Source organism: Chaetodon auriga, chromosome 3, assembly GCF_051107435.1.
Source record: "Chaetodon auriga isolate fChaAug3 chromosome 3, fChaAug3.hap1, whole genome shotgun sequence".
NCBI lineage: Eukaryota > Metazoa > Chordata > Actinopteri > Chaetodontiformes > Chaetodontidae > Chaetodon > Chaetodon auriga.
Genome location: NC_135076.1, coordinates 30,313,041 through 30,332,117, shown reverse-complemented (window position 1 = coordinate 30,332,117; position 19,077 = coordinate 30,313,041). Strand labels below are relative to the sequence as shown.

The window sequence follows — 19,077 nt, the reverse complement described above, 5'->3', positions numbered from 1 at the left end:
AGGAGGCTGAGGTCTTTTGGGGTGCGTGGGGCACTCCTGAAGACCTTCTATGACTCTGTTGTGGCCTCTGCCATTTTCTATGGTGTAGTCTGCTGGGGGAGCAGCATCACTACAGCTGACAGGAAGAGGCTGGACAAACTCATGAGGAAGGCCAGCTCCGACACACACTCACTGCACTGAGGAGCTCCATCAGTGACAGGATGCTACATCCGAAGTGTGTGAAGGAGCGGTATCGCAGGTCATTCCTCCCTGCAGCTGTCAGACTGTACAATAAAAACTGCTCCAAGTAATCAGTGCAATAGTCTGGGCAATAATCAGTGCAAGACAACCTGTACATAACAGTCTATAAATACTATCAACAATTTCTTACAATTTTGATTTAGAGCCTGGCATTGTTGTGACCCGGCTGGCAGTGTCCGGTGTTCCCCGCAGCGGAAAGCCTCAAGAGCTGCTCGACATCTTTGGCATCAGCGCCAAGCACATTGCCAACGCCGTGCGTCAGACCTTTGCAAACTAAGGACTGCGCCTGATCTCCCGCTCACTGCTCTTTTTCATCACAACCAACTTTCTGTTCAAATTTTCTTCAATATTGAATTGAACTGAACTGAATTGAAAAAAAAGTAAATAAATTTAAATATATATATATATATATATATATATATATATATATATATATATATATATATATATATATAAATGAAGAGTATGTAGTGAAAATATGTACAAGTATCTTAAAGAATGTTAAAATAAACAGCAGAATAATTATGGCATATACAGTATGTAAATAAACAGTATGTAAAATAAACAGTAGGAATATACGTTACGTTGAAAAAGCAGCGGGGATACGCGGTAAGTGAAAAAACAAGGAGCACAAATATTCAGTTTAAGTAATTTTAAAGTGTATTTGAGAAGAATGACCTGAGGTGACAACAGTGGTGCAAAAGATGCTCATTTAGAGTTCAGCAGTCTGATGGCCTGAGGGAAAAAGCTGCTGCAGAACCTGGAGGTCCTGCACCGGATGCTGCAGAACCTCTTTCCAGAGGCCAGCAGGAGGACAGACCATGGTGGGGGTGTGAGAAGTCCCTGATGATGTTTCTGGCATGGGACATGCAGCGTTTAGGTGCAATGTCCTGAATGGAGGGGAGAGAAGTCCCAGTGATTTTCTCCACTGTCCTCACCACTCTCCTCACGTTCTCCCAGTCGGTGGTGCTGCAGCCTCCACACACGCACAGATGCAGCTGGTCAACATGCTCTCTGTGGTGCTTCTGTAGAACGTAGTGAGGATGGGCGGGGGCAGGTGGGCTCTCCACATCCTGTGCAGAAAGTGCAAGCGTTGCTGTGCCCTTTTCACCAGTGACGCCATGTTCACAGACTAGGTGAGGTTGCCTGTGATGTGCACCCCCAGGAACTTGGTGCTGCTGACCACCTCCGCAGCCATGTTGTTGAGAAGAAGTGGAGTGTGGCTGGGCTGGTGCTTCCTGAAGTCGCCAATGATCTCTTTGGTTTTGTCCACGTTCAGGATCAGGTTATTGTCTTTGCACCAGCCCACCAGCTGCTCCACCTCCTCTCTATAGGCCAGGTCGTTGTCGTCCCTGATGAGGCCCACCACTGTTGTGTCGTCTGCAAACTTCACAAAGTGGTTGGTGGCGGCCTTGGGGACGCAGTCATGTGTCATCAGGGTGAGCAGCAGAGGGCTCAGGACACAGCCCTGAGGGGAGCCTGTGCTGAGGGTGATGACACAGGTGGTGTTCTGTCCAACATGAGCTAATCACTGGTTAAAGTAAAACAAATGTTGATGTGAGACTTGTTTGTTCTGAATTTATGAATGTGATTTTCCACAGAAGAAAAAAAAGGAGCAGAAATAACTTTGGGACAGAAATTTGAGAGCAAATTTGAAAATAAACAGAAAAGGAAGGAAAGTTATTTGAGTGTTTCTGGGAGTGTGAAGAAGAGGAGGAGGAAGAAAAGAGTCTAAAAAGAATTAAGGGAGTTAAAGTGGATGAGATCAGAGAGCTGAAGCTGAAGCTGAAAGAGAAGGCAGAGAAATGATGAAATGGAGGCAGCAGTGTGGACCAGGAAGGATCTCTGCCATTTGTTGCCATGCTGATAAACTGAGCTGTCAAAAACGTGAATTACAGGAAGTCAGAAAGAATCACGATTGTCCTGGACTCTTCCAGGAGATTGATGGGTGTGGTGGATCAGGACAAGGTCTGGGAAGGATTTGCACCAGCTCAGACAGCTGGGTCTGAGGTCCAGGAGGGACAGTGTCAACGGTGGATCACTTTGGGTGGATGCTGGAAACAGTTTTCATTGAGAAGCTGCTGCAATCCAGGATGGACGTGATGCTGACCGCCCTGAAACTGGAGACTGTCAGTATTTCCTGCGGTTGGCTGAGCACATGAATGCAGCACGGGTGTCAGCTGCCTCTGTGTCTCCAACATGGCGGCGCCCCTGCCCGGCAGATGTGGCTTCTTCGTGGAGAAAAAGAAACGTTTCTGTAAAATGATCGTCGGCAAAGGAAAAGTGTTTTGTGGAGAACACGCGACCATGGTGAGTTCACGGACACGTGGTGAGTTCACGGACACACACACACAGCTCGACTGTGAGAACACGAAGAAGAAACACCTGCAAATAGCGACTGTCTGCCCTCATGAGACACGTCTGCTCCTCAGATGGAGGCCATGTTCAAACTTTATTGGTTTTCAGTTTGGAAACAAAATACGTTTTAGAAAGGTGCAAAAAGCTGCTGAACGCCGAGAAAAGAGGAGCAATGAGGAGCAGAGAAGGTTGACTTCTCATGAGGAGTGGACACAGTAAACAGTGGAGGACACTGGGAGGAGTCAGCTTTCTGTATTTATCATCAGCTCATTTACATGTGTTAATATGTCTGTGTTTGATTGACAGGTTGCTCTGCTGATACTTTCATTCACTTCTTCTTCTTCTTCATTATTATTGTTATTATTACTGATTTAGCTGCAGCTAAACTCGTGCTAACGCTAACTTCACCAGCAAAATGCTCAGCTGCTGCTGTAGTTCCACGTGCTTTAAATCACACATTCACACCTGTCTCCAACAGGTGAGGTGTGATGTCATCAACCGTCTGTTAATTAACTGCTTCCTGTTTTCAGGAGGAAGGAAGCAGCAGGAGGATCGTGTGTCCTCTGGACCCCAAACAGTGAGTCAGCAGTGATCAATGAGGATATCGATCAGCCGTGTTTGACGGCGTTTTTATCGATCTCTGATTGATCCTGTTCTGTTTGTGACGTTCCGTGTTTCAGCACCGTGAGCGAAGACAAACTGGACAAACACCTGAAGAGATGTAACTCCAGAGACAAACCCAAACCTGTGAGCCACACCGTCACGACACTGCGCTGAACGGCGTGCTGCGTTCACTGTCTCCATGCCTGCTGCCACAAATATCACGTTAAAAGTTTAGACAGGAGTCAGGTGACGTGCAGGTGTGAGTTTATGCTGAATTTCCACGATGTCAGATCAATAAAGTCATATCTTAATCACCTTCATCTGGCCTCAGCACTGCAGGACGACACAGTGCTGCAGGAGGACTCAGTAGTGATGGGCACGGCAGTTCTTTTAGGTGTACTGAATCTTGAGAATCAGTTCACTAGAAAGATTCGTTGAAAAGATTCGCTTACTGAATCACTGAATCATTCAGTGCTTGGCAGGAGGAGCCTGCGACTCCTGAACTGATATACGGCTGAACGGTTCAGGTTTCAGTTCAGTTCACAGCTTCCAGGACCGGGAGACGAGAGTGTTGTGACTGTGTAGCTTTGACAAACACATTTGTAAACATAAAACTCGTTTATAAATCATGATGTTTTACTTGTCCTGTCCTATGGTATGCTATTTAACTGGTCTACTCGGCAAATTGGGCTCAGTGAGTGATCCGCTCACTGAACGTATACCCCACAGTACATTCAGTGGAGGATTCACACTGAATATGCACCGTTCCCTCGCAAATTGTCGCAACGAGATGATCAGACAGTCACGCATTTTCTCAAACTGCGGGTTTTATACACTACTTGTTACATGCTGTGTCCTACTATATGTGAGTTGTTGCGGTGGCAAATTTAGCAGAGTTTTAAAAAAAGTTAGTTTTCTCCGAGGTACACTTGAACACAACGACACAACACTAGCGCGCGGTCCCTCCCTCCCTGCCTGCAGCGGCTCGCCGGCTGCCTGCCCGGCGCTGCTGACAGTTCAACTGAACTGACTGAGAAACGAACGAATCACTTGAGGAAGTGATTCGGTTCAGTACATTCACTTAAAAGATTCGTTCTTTTGAACGAATCGTTCGCGAACGACACAACACTAGGACTCCGGTCCTTCGCTGCAGTAAAAGTACTGACACCACAGTGTAGAATACTCTGGGAACAGTAACAGTCCTGCATTAAAAATGTAAAAGTAAAAGTATGCAAGTAATAATCAGGAAGATGTACTTCAGGTATTCAGAGAAGAGGTACACGGTGCAGTAAAATGTTGTACTGCTATGTATTTATGTCTTTGGATTATTGTGCAGTCGTTTTGAGGTGGAGCTCATTTTGAACTATTTGAACTGATTATTGATTATTGATTTTGATTCAGTCATTTAGCACAAACGATCAATCAGTTCTAATTACAGTCACTGGTCCATTTTTGATAGTTGACAAGTCAAGTAATTGATTAACTGATTGATTGATTGATTGATTGATTGATTAATTGATTATTTTAAAAACATTGACCGTTTTAAAAGTTCTCTGAGGTTTGGTGGAGAAGAAGAAAGTAGCAGAAACTGAAAATACTCAAAGTACAAGTACGCCAAATTTACACACAGTACTTGAGTAAACGTACATAGTTACACACTCTCACTGGAAGTTACTTCAGTAGTGATGCATGCATGAAGGTTTCTGAAGCTTTTGGATTAAAGATGTCATCCGTCCTGTTTGGCCTCCTGCAGGTGTATTATGTGGAGAACATAAACTCTGGATCAGCTGATGGAGACGAGACGCTCCAACAGGTAACGACTGACCTGCTGAAGGACTCACACTCTCTGAATGATAACAACTTCAGTAACACTGAAAATACTGATGGGGCTGTTTGTGTGTCAGGTGAGTCTGTCTGAATACAGCCGGACGCACCTGGAATCTCTGCTGGACAAACTGAAGACTGCAGTCACAGGTGAGTCCATCGTCCCCTTCAGTCAGGTATGTGTGACTGTGAGTCATGAAATGTTCTCAATGCTGTTGTTGTAGGACTGCAGTGTGATGTGGAGGACAGTACTCTGTCTCACCCCGTGCTCCAGGAGGAGCTCAGCGACCCAAACAATGGAGACTCCGCCCAAAAACACCTGAAGCAGCAGGTACACATCTACACGTCAACACACCTGAACACACCTGGACACACCAGACTAAACTACAGTGTTGATAATGATAGTGAATAGTGAAACTTGTGTTTTTGTTAAATACTGTGGACATTGTACAGAGTTTGGTTGATGTCCGGTTAAACCTATCTTGAATTTGGACTGATGACCTCAGTATGTCAGAAGCCTTGGTTATGGCCCTGAACAGGTAATGAATCCGAGGTGACACGCCTTTATAAACCACGCCTCCTGAGGGGGTGGAGCCTCCACTGTTGGTCCTCTCTCACCTGGCAGACGTGTCCAGTCCTCTATCTTAGGTCACCTGGAGGCCCTGGAGCTGCTGAGAAGGGGGCGGTGCTTCGTGGAGTTCGGAGCAGGTCGAGGGAAGCTGTCTCACTGGATCCACGAAGCTCTTAAGACCCGTGGCCACCTGAAGACCTGCAGCGACCTGCAGCTGCTGCTGGTGGAGCGCTGCAGCACCCGCTTCAAGGCAGGAAAACCTCTTAACTCCAGACTCCTGTGTGTCAAACTCTCGACTCTCAAACCTCCAACTCAAAACAGTCTCCAAGACTGCTCAAGATCCAATGTTCTGACCTGGTCTGGTCTGTTCTGTTCTGTTCTGTTCTGTTCTGTTCTGTTCTGTTCTGTTCTGTTCTGTTCTGTTCTGCTCTGGTCTGCTCTGTTCTGACCTGGTCTGTTGTGTTCTGTTCTGTTCTGTTCTGTTCTGTTCTGTTCTGGTCTGTTCTGTTCTGTTCTGTTCTGTTCTGCTCTGCTCTGCTCTGCTCTGTTCTGGTCTGTTGTGTTCTGTTCTGTTCTGGTCTGACCTGGTCTGACCTGGTCTGCTCTGGTCTGCTCTGTTCTGTTCTGTTCTGACCTGGTCTGTTGTGTTCTGTTGTGTTCTGTTCTGTTCTGTTCTGTTCTGTTCTGTTCTGCTCTGTTCTGCTCTGTTCTGTTCTGTTCTGTTCTGTCCTGTCCTGTCCTGTCCTGTTCTGTTCTGTTCTGTTCTGTTCTGTTCTGTTCTGTTCTGCTCTGTTCTGACCTGTTCTGTTCTGTTCTGTTCTGTTCTGTTCTGTTCTGTTCTGTTCTGCTCTGTTCTGTTCTGTTCTGTTCTGTTCTGTTCTGCTCTGTTCTGTTCTGTTCTGTTCTGTTCTGTTCTGTTCTGTTCTGTTCTGACCTGGTCTGTTCTGTTCTGTTCTGTTCTGTTCTGTTCTGTTCTGTTCTGTTCTGTTCTGCTCTGTTCTCACCTGGTCTGCTCTGTTCTGTTGTGTTCTGACCTGGTCTGTTGTGTTCTGGTCTGTTGTGTTCTGTTCTGTTCTGGTCTGACCTGGTCTGACCTGGTCTGCTCTGGTCTGCTCTGTTCTGTTCTGTTCTGACCTGGTCTGTTGTGTTCTGTTCTGTTCTGTTCTGTTCTGTTCTGTCCTGTCCTGTCCTGTCCTGGTCTGTTGTGTTCTGTTCTGTTCTGTTCTGTTCTGTTCTGTTCTGTTCTGTTCTGTTCTGCTCTGTTCTGTTGTGTTCTGTTCTGTTCTGTTCTGTTCTGTTCTGACCTGGTCTGTTGTGTTCTGTTCTGTTCTGCTCTGTTCTGTTCTGTTCTGTTCTGTTCTGACCTGCTCTGTTCTGTTCTGTTCTGTTCTGCTCTGTTCTGCTCTGTTCTGTTCTGTTCTGTTCTGTTCTGTTCTGACCTGGTCTGTTGTGTTCTGGTCTGTTCTGTTCTGTTCTGGTCTGTTCTGCTCTGTTCTGTTCTGCTCTGTTCTGCTCTGTTCTGTTCTGTTCTGTTCTGTTCTGGTCTGGTCTGGTCTGGTCTGTTCTGTTCTGTTCTGTTCTGTTCTGACCTGGTCTGCTCTGTTCTGTTCTGTTCTGTTCTGTTCTGTTCTGTTCTGTTCTGTTCTGTTCTGGTCTGTTGTGTTCTGGTCTGTTCTGGTCTGACCTGGTCTGACCTGGTCTGCTCTGGTCTGTTCTGTTCTGGTCTGTTCTGTTCTGTTCTGTTCTGTTCTGTTCTGTTCTGTCCTGTCCTGTTCTGTTCTGTTCTGTCCTGTTCTGTTCTGTTCTGTTCTGTTCTGTTCTGTTCTGCTCTGCTCTGTTCTCACCTGGTCTGCTCTGTTCTGTTCTGTTCTGTTCTGTTCTGCTCTGTTCTGTTGTGTTCTGTTCTGTTCTGACCTGGTCTGTTGTGTTGTGTTCTGTTCTGTTCTGTTCTGACCTGGTCTGCTCTGTTCTGACCTGCTCTGTTCTGTTCTGTTCTGTTCTGTTCTGCTCTGTTCTGCTCTGTTCTGTTCTGTTCTGTTCTGTTCTGACCTGGTCTGTTGTGTTCTGGTCTGTTCTGTTCTGTTCTGGTCTGTTCTGCTCTGTTCTGTTCTGTTCTGTTCTGCTCTGTTCTGCTCTGTTCTGTTCTGTTCTGTTCTGTTCTGTTCTGACCTGGTCTGCTCTGTTCTGTTCTGTTCTGTTCTGTTCTGTTCTGTTCTGTTCTGTTCTGTTCTGACCTGCTCTGTTCTCTTCTGTTCTGTTCTGTTCTGTTCTGTTCTGTTCTGTTCTGTTCTGTTCTGACCTGCTCTGTTCTGTTCTGTTCTGCTCTGTTCTGCTCTGTTCTGTTCTGTTCTGTTCTGTTCTGTTCTGCTCTGTTCTGTTCTGTTCTGCTCTGTTCTGTTCTGTTCTGTTCTGTTCTGTTCTGTTCTGACCTGCTCTGTTCTGTTCTGTTCTGCTCTGTTCTGCTCTGTTCTGCTCTGTTCTGTTCTGTTCTGTTCTGTTCTGCTCTGTTCTGTTCTGTTCTGTTCTGTTCTGTTCTGACCTGGTCTGTTGTGTTCTGGTCTGTTCTGTTCTGTTCTGGTCTGTTCTGCTCTGTTCTGGTCTGTTCTGGTCTGTTCTGTTCTGTTCTGTTCTGTTCTGTTCTGCTCTGTTCTGCTCTGTTCTGTTCTGTTCTGACCTGCTCTGTTCTGTTCTGTTCTGCTCTGTTCTGCTCTGTTCTGTTCTGTTCTGTTCTGTTCTGTTCTGACCTGGTCTGTTGTGTTCTGGTCTGTTCTGTTCTGTTCTGGTCTGTTCTGCTCTGTTCTGTTCTGTTCTGTTCTGTTCTGGTCTGGTCTGGTCTGTTCTGTTCTGGTCTGGTCTGACCTGGTCTGCTCTGGTCTGTTCTGGTCTGTTCTGGTCTGTTCTGACCTGCTCTGTTCTGTTCTGTTCTGTTCTGTTCTGTTCTGTTCTGTTCTGTTCTGTTCTGTTCTGTTCTGTTGTGTTCTGGTCTGTTGTGTTCTGGTCTGTTCTGTTCTGACCTGGTCTGTTGTGTTCTGGTCTGTTCTGTTCTGTTCTGCTCTGTTCTGCTCTGTTCTGTTCTGTTCTGTTCTGCTCTGTTCTGTTCTGTTCTGTTCTGTTCTGACCTGGTCTGCTCTGTTCTGTTCTGTTCTGTTCTGTTCTGTTCTGTTCTGTTCTGTTCTGTTCTGACCTGCTCTGTTCTCTTCTGTTCTGTTCTGTTCTGTTCTGTTCTGTTCTGTTCTGACCTGCTCTGTTCTGTTCTGTTCTGTTCTGTTCTGCTCTGTTCTGCTCTGTTCTGTTCTGTTCTGTTCTGTTCTGTTCTGCTCTGTTCTGCTCTGTTCTGTTCTGTTCTCGTCTGGTCTGGTCTGGTCTGGTCTGGTCTGGTCTGGTCTGTTCTGGTCTGGTCTGACCTGGTCTGCTCTGGTCTGTTCTGGTCTGTTCTGGTCCAGGTGGATGGGAAACATCAGGATGCTGGAGTTCAGTTTGAGAGGCTGCAGGTCGACATTCAGCATCTGGATTTAAGTAAGAAACGGACATTTGGACTCACTGATGCTTTGGTTTAGTCGGTTTGAATCTTCTGAACTGACCCTGCAGGTGTTTCCAGGTAAAGTCCCTCTAATCAGACAAAAGAAGCTCCCTTTGGTCGGAGTTGGGAAACACCTCTGTGGAGCGGCGACAGGTGAGAACGGTCAGCTTCACTCTCCGATTGGCTGTCGGCATTGTCAGTCACAACAGCGTCCGCCTATCACGGCTCATCAGTCTATATTTTTACATCGAAGCTTCTGTTGAGTTTTTGAATGAAGCTTCGAACGTCTGTCGCCATGTTTTATGAAGTCATCAGGCCAAAAAAAAGAGGTTGATTCAGATGAAACAAATTATTTTCTGTGAATGAAATCAACTGTCTTTAACAAATATAATCATCGTCGTCATCATCGTCAACAGTCTTAAAACGCTTCCAGATTTCTTCCCTGTCATTGGTCGTTTGTTTGAAGTTGATGGCGTCTTCATGGAGCGAGCGGTTTATGGTGCTGTTAGATGGCTGATGGAGCACCTGTTCATACAAGTGTGCTCCTCCTTATTTATGCAGCTAAACACCAACAAATATGGATTGAAGCAGAATATTTGCCAGATTAAAAAAAAAAGAATTTGAACGGCAGCGTTATGAATGAAGCGTCAAACTGTTCAGTCCTGCTGAGTTTGCGGTTTAAAGAACGTACGATGTGCAGAGATCGGTCAGCGTCGCCGAGGCCCATCGGAAAGACATCTGTTTATAAAGGTCCAGTCTGGAGGATTTAGTGGCTGCAGACTGCACCCAGCTGAACAGTCCTCGCCTCAGCCTCTGCCGTGGCCACAAAACTCGCCACAGACCCTTTGTAGACTGTGTTCGTCTGGTCTGGGTTACTGTAGAAACATGCTGGACTCTGTGGACGAGGACCTGATGCCTCTGTAGATATAATGCATGATACACTGATCCCCTAAATCCCACAAACTGGACCTTTGAACCTGACACCAGACCGGTTTAAACGGTCTTCTTCTGCACCGAGCAGTTCGTAGACTCAGTTGGTCTCTCTGTTCCTGACCTCAGATCTGGCTCTGCGCTGTTTGTTGGAAACACCGCGACCCAAAGAGGAGATGGAACCGGCCCGAAAACGCCTCAAGACCTCAGAATCAGCTGTCCCAGAATCAACTGATGATCTGGAATCAGCTGTTTCAGCAGCACTGCCAGAGCGTGGTTCTGGTCCTGGTCCAGTCCTGGGCCTGGCGTTGGCGCTGTGCTGCCACCATCGCTGTGAGTGGCGCCATTACGTTGGTCAGCAGTTCTTCCTGCAGCGAGGACTCGGAGCTGCGGAGTTCTCAGCCTTCTGTCGGATGTCTAGCTGGGCCACATGTGGACTCAGACCGACCGGTCAGGACCGTCCACCTCTGGATCCGACCAATCGGAGAGGAGACGACGACGAGCACGAACCAGCAGAGGATACAGATGCCGTGAAAGGGTAAGTAATTGACCTTTGACCCCATCAGCACAGAAGTTCAGGTCTTAAACTCTTCAGTGATGGTGAATAACAGCAGCGCGTTCATCTGACAGCTGCTCATCCTCACTGGAACAGTCAGGTAAAGGTGTTCAGTTACTATGACAACCAGCTCCACAGAGCTGCTGGCGCTCTGACGCCTCCACCAACCCAACCTGGAGCCCTTTACTGCAGGTTGTCCCCTCTCCGTCCCCCGTCCTGTCTCTCCTTGTCTCGACTATCAAATAAAGCCAAAAAAAGAAAGACTCCACTTTAAACTTTATTTCAAATACAGGAAAGAAGGAAACAAACAAATCAACCTAATCATAAACATCAATTGTTTTTCTTCTTCCAGTATGGACATAATCCCAAAGACACTGAGCCTGAAGACACTGCAGTGTCTGTGTATAACATGAAGTCCTGCACATGGTGCCATGAAGTTAAATGAACGTGAATCTGAGCAGGTTTGCGCTGCTCGTCGGTTAACAGGGATTGATTGATTGATTGATGGATTGATTGTTTGTTGGTTTGTTTGTTTTGCCTGCAGGTTTCTCTCGGCAGGTGAACGCCAGCAGGTCGGTCGTCTCTGTAAACGTCTGATCGACGGCGGCAGACTTCACTTCCTGAAGACGAAAGGATTGGACAGCAAACTGAGCGCCTACATCAGCAGTCAGGTGACTCTGGAGAACGTCTTGTTGACCGCCGTGCCCTCGTCTTCATCCTGAAGGTCAAACTGCAGACACTCACAGGGACAACAGAAGATCCTAAACCGAGCGTTCATTGGCCGAGTCGAAACGAGAATCATCACAGACGCAACAAACCTTTTGTAAAGCTTGTATTAAACGTTTTCCATTGAGTTCATCTGTGTGCTGATTGGCTGCATTCCAACATTTATTTAAAAGAGTGCAAACAGCAGAACTACAGACTGAAGAACTATAGACAGACTGAACTACAGGCAGACTGAACTACAGACTGAAGAACTACAGACAGACTGAACTACAGACAGACTGAAGAACTACAGACAGACTGAACTACAGACTGAAGAACTACAGACAGACTGAACTACAGACAGACTGAACTACAGACAGACTGAAGAACTACAGACAGACTGAACTACAGACTGAACTACAGACGGAATGAAGAACTACAGACAGACTGAACTACAGAGAGACTGAAGAACTACAGACAGACTGAACTACAGACAGACTGAAGAACTACAGACAGACTGAACTACAGACAGACTGAAGAACTGCAGACTGAAGAACTACAGACGGAATGAAGAACTACAGACAGACTGAAGAACTACAGACGGAATGAAGAACTACAGACTGAAGAACTACAGACAGACTGAACTACAGACAGACTGAACTACAGCCTGAGAAGACGCAGTGATGTGAGACGCTGCTGAGCAGACAGACAGTTTTCTTCTCTTTGCTGATTCCACACAGTTCAGAGTCTTTTCAGCCGGATTCAACCTTCTTCTTCTTTGCTGCCTTTAAAACCCGCTGCTGAGCTTCGAAAAGCCCAGAAGAAGAAACACTGACTTATTTAGTCTGACGAGTTGTCGTTCGGCTCTGAAACAACAGAAACACGTCAGATGATCCAGCTTCAATACTAATCAATAGACTGAACTGAACAAGACAAGACTTTTAGTAAAACTCAATTATTACTCATTTGTAGTAGTACTAGTACTAGTAGTAGCAGTAGTAGTATGTTATTGTAATTACATGTTATTCGAATATTCTAAACAGCTGGATGTTTAAAATTTTACTTTGAGGACAAAAATTAAAAATGATATCAAATGGTTTCCCAACCTGGGGGTGTGGGCCCCATGGAGGGTCACAAGGTAAACGTGCGGGGTCATAAGATGATTAGCTGGACAGAAATCCGTTTCAGAGAGTTTTCACTCTTTGTGGTCCTGGTTGATCATCCAAAACTCGAGGACTGAACTGGACCAGCAGCAGTTCAGCGAACACGGTCAGGTGTCATCAGACTGCAGGTGTCTAACAGTCTGTGTTACACACTGGAGGCTTTCTGTGACGGACAGTCCAGGTGCATTTTGGGAAAACCAGGGCCCAGTGTTTTTGGACTAAAGTCAAGATGTCTTTGTGAGGACCGACGGCAGCACCAGAGGGACAATTTAAGAATACTGAACCTTGACGTGAGAACATAATTGACATTTTACACCTTTAATATTTCACAGTTTCACAGAACACTGAATGAATGAATGCATGACTGAATGAAGGATGAATGAATGAATGAATGAATGAATGAACGGGGAAACATCGGTGTCATTTTCTCTTCTTTGGCTTCCTCTCATTGAAACAGATTTAAAGAAATCACCAGAAAAAGGTAGATTTTCCAGTTCTTTTCCATGTTTTTAATCTTAAAGTTAAATTCTATCCGTTAAGGTTTGAGTTAAGTTCAAACTTATCAGGCTCACGCTCAGATTAAATGAACTGTTAAAGAGGAGCTGACCGTGTTGGGTCAAACATGAACGTGTGAATGGTGAGTGCATTAGTCTGAGCTCTGGGAAAGAGTTGATACTAACGGTTGACACAGTGAACGTTGAGCACGGCGTACGCTCGCTTTCTGGCCTCCTGGATGTACATCTGCATGAACTCTCGTCCAAACATCTCTCTGTCATCTTCATCTTCATCGTCCTCGGTCTTTGTATTCCTGCACGGCAGCGTCACGTCCAGAGTCAGAGGGTTGTCCCGGAAGTTCACAAACCTGCTCGAACAGAAGCACAAATGTCTGTTCAGCCTGAAGAACAACTGAAACGGTTTTAACGTCAATCAACAGGAAACATGAAATATTACAAATATCAACACTGAATCATCCTGGACAGACTGACACCCCTGATGGTGGACAGACCTGTGGACAGACTGACCTGAGGTTGGACATGTCCTCCATCAGTGGGGGGATGTCTCTTAGTCTGTTGCTGCTGAGGACCAGAGTGTCCAGGCTCGCCATCCTGCTGATGTTATCTGGGAGTTTCTCCAGTTGGTTCCTCTGCAGCCACAGTGTGTGCAGTTTCTCCATCCTACGGACAAATGTGTCTTAATGTTCATTGGCTGATGGCAGAAGGGGCGGGGCTCATACAATTCATTCACACCTGTGTATGTCTTCAGGTAAGTGCTGCAGCCGGTTTCCTCCCATGTCGAGCCACTCAAGCGCCGGCAGTCCAACCACACAGTCTGGCACGCAGGTGAAGTCGTTCATGGACAGATCCAGGTGCTGCAGCTTCTGCAGGTTCCTCAACTAATGTACAGAGGACAGAACAGACGTCACGTCAGGACTCTGTAGATTCAGGTCAACTGGACTTTGTCAGAAAGATGGTTTAGGTTTGGTCTCCATCCGGTCTAGCAGCTGCTTTGAAAGATGTCTGTGGTTTGTGTTTGTTAGGAAGCTGGATCAGGTTTTCACTTGCACCTTGTTTTAAATGTGCTTCGGGTTTGTGTTCATATTGGGTTGGAAACTGTGAGCTCTCAGTTCACACCTGGTTTAGATGGTGAATTATGTTCACACTGGCCTTAAATGATTTCTGTGGTTTAGCTATCTGCTTGGAATCTGGTTTGGTCTGTCTTAAAACCTGGAGTAGAAGCTGTCAGAGGTAGTGGTTTGTACCTGGTCTGGTAGCTGGTTTAGGTCCCGGTTCATGGCCAGCTCCAGTCTCTCTAGACTCTCACAGCAGCTCAGCTCTTCAGGAACAAACTGGACTCTGTTGTAGCTCAGCAGGAGCTCTCTGAGCCGAGTCAGCTTGCCTGAGACCAGAACCAGGACAATACAGGACGTTAAAATAGGGCCCAGGAATCTGTATACCTCAGATAAGAATGAAATTATATCGGGGGGGTCTAATTGAAGATTACCAACCAATCTGTTTGGGGATCTCGGAGACCCCATTGCGGGACAGATCGAGAACTAAAAGATTCTGGAAGCTGGAGATGAAGTGAGGGATCCTCTGCAGTCCAGTTCGGTGAATCTGCCACTCCTGGACCTGACTGAGCTGGACCAGGCATCCCGGCAATGACTGGTGGAGGGTAAGAAAAATAAAAATATGACCATAACAGAATAACATGAGGGAAGATATCAGTGATCCTGGAGGCCAGATTAGGTAAATCCACCCATACAGTCTATTTATGTGACTGACAACTGGCAGCCGGCGGGCCACATCCAGCCTGCAGGATATCAATGCAGTGAGAAAACCAGCGGATGAGGTCCAGTCTGTCCTGACAGTGATTACTGGGCAACTTGCCAACCTCTGGTGTCGTGCCAAAAAGTCTATAGTCCATAATTCACCTCTTCTATAGAATCAGAATTTCCAGTTCCATCCCCTGTACTCATGGACCCTCCATCAAACCTCTCAGCTCAGGCTGGTCCTTCCTTGGAGCCGCCAGCAGCTGACTGGGCAGACTACAGGAGGAAACTCCAGAGAATCACCGCGCTCGTATGTTAGACACAAGAGGCCTCATGTCAGCCAACTGTTGTGTTGAGTCTCAAACTGAGTGTTTCTGATGCTTCCTGGATCCTGACGAGGAGTTTTAGTTGAGATCAGGACTCGTTCGCTGGTCGTTGAACTGTGGGTTTGTACTGAGGACTGAAGGCCTCCTTGCTGGAGCTCTGAGAGCTTTTTACAGTTCAGTATCGAGTTATCATGATAGATTTTACACGTTTTTAACAGCCACTGATATAGACTCATAAAAAATGTTAAGTATAAAACAACAATAAGAAAATTAATTAATGTGAATTAATAAATGTCTTTGTTGTTGTCATTGTTGTTTGAATGACAGCAGCAGCTTAAAAAGATTCTGGTCTACTTCCTGTGTGGAGGACGTTACCTTCCACTCCTCCTGTTCGATTCGCAGGATGAGGCGTCCGTCCTCAGTCTGCAGCTTCTGTTTCAGTCGAGCCAGAGCTGCCCGGTCCTCCCAGACGCCGACACTCAGTCTGAACCGGGAATGTGAACCACATGAAACAGGACAGAACAGATGGACCTGGACTCAGTCTGAGGAGAGAACCACCAAAAACTCGTCCTAATGTCGGGATCAGTGAGCAGGTCATTTGAGTCTTGTCAGGATGTGTCAGACGCTCATCAGACCGACGTCACGTAAGTCCAAAAATCTGAAACGGAAGCATGTGGTCTGAAGTCCTACACGAGACGCTGTAGGTGTTTGCTGGTTTGATTAGAGACTGCACAGTGTGTGCAACAGTGTTTGATCCTTTCCAGACAAATCTTACTCAGAATTGAGCTCTTGTCTTTCACATAAACTGGACTCACATACTGTTTCATTCATTAACAAAGGTGCTCACTGATCATTGTCCTCGCTGACTCTTCCACACTGATGTCCACCAAAATCTGAAAACCCTCCACATCCCCTGGAATACCCTGAACATGACCTGAGCTCCAGCCCTGATCCTGGCATTCGACCGGTCCTCCTACAAACCAGGACACACACCAGAAGACAGAACTGATCCATGACGTGAAAGCGTGGAAGTCAGTGCCTGAGATTCTGAGTCGAGTCCTGGAGTTCAGTCTGAGAACAAACATCCACATCTGAGATTAAACTACGACGGAGAGTTCTATGATCCAACATCAACGTTCTTGTTGTGGTTCTGTCACAGAACGAGATGTTGGAATGGAAATCAGTCTCGTGTCTGTGTGTTCAGTACTGATCTGGAGTCAGGACATGATTAACTTTGTAGGATGTAATGATGACAACCCCGATTTCAACAAAGTCTGAACTCTGTGAAACATCAATAAAACCACAATCATGTGTTCACAAAGTGGTGAACTCGCTCCATCCTCTGTGATCGACTGAGCCTTTCCAGGATGCCCCTGTCATACCCAATCATGATCCTCTCACCTGTTACCAGTCAACCTGTTTACCTGTGGAATGTTCCAAACAGGTGTTTTTGGAGCGTTCCACATCTTTCAGTCTGTGAAACGTGTTGCTGCATCAGATTCACATTAAGCAGATATTTACAGAAATCAATGAAGGACATGAAATGTATTGACTGTGAGCTGTTCTCAGGTCAGTTTGTGTCAGAGAGGATCAGATCAGCTGATCACAGTCTGATTGTTGATGTTTAACACAGCGTCACACCTTTTTTGGAATCTGGGTTGAACCTTTGGACAGAACCAGGTTTGCTGTTTCCCTGTTTCCGGTCTATGCTAAGCTAAGCTAAGCTAGCTGTTTCCCCACATCTGTATTGAAGACACGAACATGAGGCTGGAATCAATCTGAACATCTGAATGAGAGACTTCATTAAAAATTAAAAACTTAAATTTCCTTTCTGTGATGACATCATCGCTCTGATTCTGATGTCATCAGCATGTGCTCGTAGAAAGCAGTCCAGGTGGAATCACACATCCTGTAGTTTTAACCAATCACATCTCTGATCAGGAGGCGGGGTCTGACCTGCCTGTGGCTCCACCCCTTGCCATCCTCTTCCTCTGCTCCTCTTCTTCCTTTTGCTCCTCCTGGATCCTCCGAATCCTCGTCTCCCACAGAGCTTTGATGGAGCTCACGGCGCCGCCCGCCACCACACCCACCATGACGACCACTTCTTGTCAGCCGTGTGACGTCACAGCACACAGGTGGACAGGTAGGATGACCTCTGACCTCTGACCTGCAGCTGTGTCCTCCCTCTGACCATCCTGTTAATAAAAGTAAATCAAGTTATGTTTTAGATCCACAAAAGTAAACTTCAAACTTAACAATTTCAAGATTTCAGGACAAACCCGTTAAAATAGAGACAAACATCCTGTAAAAACTTCAAATTAAAATGAGATCAGATCAATTCAAGTAGAGAAACTGATTTTTGAGTCTCCTCTTCAAACTTCCTGGTTTCAGCGTTCAGGCTCTCTGAGGCTCAACACAAACTTGTTCTTCATGAAGCTAAACCCAAACAAACTGTCACTTGCTGCAGTTCAGCAGGATGTCTGAGGAATGTTGAAGTATCTGTGCAGTAACAACTCTACTACACAGTAGTACTGTTCGTAGTATTGTGGTGTGTCAGTTCTCACCTTGTGGCAGCGCAGCAGCAGTCCTCCATGCTGTGTCTCTTCAGCTGAAACCTGACCTCAGATCTGCTGGATAATTTTAGCCTCCGGGTCACATGACCCCACTGACACAATGCACAGTCACATGACACAAAATGGAAGTATATTTAAAGGACAGGTTACTTCCTGCTGTGACATCAGATACATGAGCATTTTACTGCTGGACCGAATCTTCAGAGAGAAATCAGCTCAGGTCAAACGTTTGCTGGAATCGAGACTTTAGAAACGACTGACGCTGAAAACGTTCAAGACGTTTTAAGGACCAGCAGATGCACTGAGGCCTGATGGGAGCTTGAATTCTGCTCGGGGCATTTCAAAAGACGATAGTACTGTTAGAGATGGTCAGAATGAGTCTGTCCAGGCACATTAACCCCTCGACCACCACAAGCTGCAGTCAGAGCGGGCAGGCAGGTGAGGCGAGGCAGCACGTCTTCAGGTGTGGGACTGGAGCTGGACAGACTTAGTTACTCAGACACAGGTAAGACAAAACATCAGAGCACAGAGCAAAGCACAAGGAGAGCAGAGCCGCCGAGACGAGTTTTCAGGCCAGAGAACACGACGACCTGACGGCGAGTGGTGAGCAGATCCAGGTTTTTGTCCTGTGTCTGGTGAGTGCGGATTGGCTGCAGGAGAAACCAACACGACTCAAAGGGAAAGAGGAAAAACAGATGAAGCTCAGCTGAATTTCAGACATCTCAGACACCATCAGCCTGTGGACGAGTCAGAGCTTCCTCCAGCCAAATCTAGACAAACTGAGATCCTCGTTACTGGAGCCAAAGCTGAGAGACAGGAAGTGTCTGAGCACCTGAAGACCAGCTCGGACACCTGAGACCACGACTCAGAGCTGAACTCTGAACGTCACATTGCTTCTGTCATCGAAGGAATATTTCCAGAGTGAGAAAGTTTCTGTCATCGAAGGAATATTTCCAGAGTGAGAAAGTTTGTGTCATCGAAGAAATATTTCCAGAGTGAGAAAGTTTCTGTCATCGAAGGAATATTTCCAGAGTGAGTAAGTTTCTGTCATCGAAGGAATATTTCCAGAGTAAGTTTCTGTCATCGAAGGAATATTTCCAGAGTCAGAAAGTTTCTGTCATCGAAGGAATATTTCCAGAGTGAGAAAGTTTCTGTCATCGAAGGAATATTTCCAGAGTGAGAAAGTTTCTGTCATCAAAGGAATATTTCCAGAGTCAGAAAGTTTCTGTCATCGAAGGAATATTTCCAGAGTCAGAAAGTTTCTGTCATCGAAGAAATATTTCCAGAGTCAGAAAGTTTCTGTCATCGAAGGAATATTTCCAGAGTAAGTTTCTGTCATCGAAGGAATATTTCCAGAGTAAGTTTCTGTCATCGAAGGAATATTTCCAGAGTGAGAAAGTTTCTGTCATCGAAGGAATATTTCCAGAGTAAGTTTCTGT

The 19,077-nt window shown here is 46.1% G+C and overlaps 2 protein-coding genes across 2 annotated transcripts; one reads left to right on the top strand and one right to left on the bottom strand.

Annotated features, from left to right (window-relative positions):
* Window positions 1-2,384: 2,384 nt before the first annotated feature.
* trmt13 (tRNA methyltransferase 13) lies at window positions 2,385-11,456 on the top strand. Its single transcript, XM_076726868.1, has 11 exons — window positions 2,385-2,550; window positions 3,129-3,175; window positions 3,279-3,345; window positions 4,955-5,014; window positions 5,106-5,175; window positions 5,250-5,356; window positions 5,661-5,846; window positions 9,040-9,112; window positions 9,195-9,269; window positions 10,176-10,584; window positions 11,147-11,456. The coding sequence occupies exons 1-11, from the start codon at window positions 2,440-2,442 to the stop codon at window positions 11,322-11,324; spliced, it is 1,383 nt and encodes a 460-aa protein (XP_076582983.1). The 5' UTR covers window positions 2,385-2,439; the 3' UTR covers window positions 11,325-11,456.
* A 420-nt stretch (window positions 11,457-11,876) lies between these two features.
* On the bottom strand, window positions 11,877-17,683 carry lrrc39 (leucine rich repeat containing 39). The gene is made up of 9 exons (XM_076726869.1): window positions 17,630-17,683; window positions 17,022-17,260; window positions 15,441-15,549; window positions 14,476-14,632; window positions 14,230-14,366; window positions 13,718-13,863; window positions 13,493-13,645; window positions 13,151-13,332; window positions 11,877-12,173 (listed from the first exon to the last, which is right to left on the bottom strand). Exons 2-9 carry the CDS (start codon window positions 17,156-17,158, stop codon window positions 12,148-12,150), a joined length of 1,047 nt encoding a protein of 348 aa, XP_076582984.1. The 5' UTR covers window positions 17,159-17,260; window positions 17,630-17,683; the 3' UTR covers window positions 11,877-12,147.
* Between the last annotated feature and the right edge of the window lie 1,394 nt (window positions 17,684-19,077).

Bases quoted from the DNA above. Each gene is read 5' to 3' on its own strand.
- trmt13 (XM_076726868.1), top strand. From the start codon at position 2,440: ATGGCGGCGCCCCTGCCCGGCAGATGTGGCTTCTTCGTGGAGAAAAAG. The intron at 5,015-5,105 runs GTAACGACTGAC...TTTGTGTGTCAG, and splicing joins GAGACGAGACGCTCCAACAG to GTGAGTCTGTCTGAATACAG. The intron at 5,847-9,039 runs GCAGGAAAACCT...GTTCTGGTCCAG, and splicing joins GCTGCAGCACCCGCTTCAAG to GTGGATGGGAAACATCAGGA.
- lrrc39 (XM_076726869.1), bottom strand. From the start codon at position 17,158: ATGGTGGGTGTGGTGGCGGGCGGCGCCGTGAGCTCCATCAAAGCTCTG. The intron at 14,367-14,475 runs GTTGGTAATCTT...TTCTGGTCTCAG, and splicing joins CGAGATCCCCAAACAGATTG to GCAAGCTGACTCGGCTCAGA. The intron at 12,174-13,150 runs GTTAGTATCAAC...CTGTTGTTTCAG, and splicing joins CAACGTTCACTGTGTCAACC to AGCCGAACGACAACTCGTCA.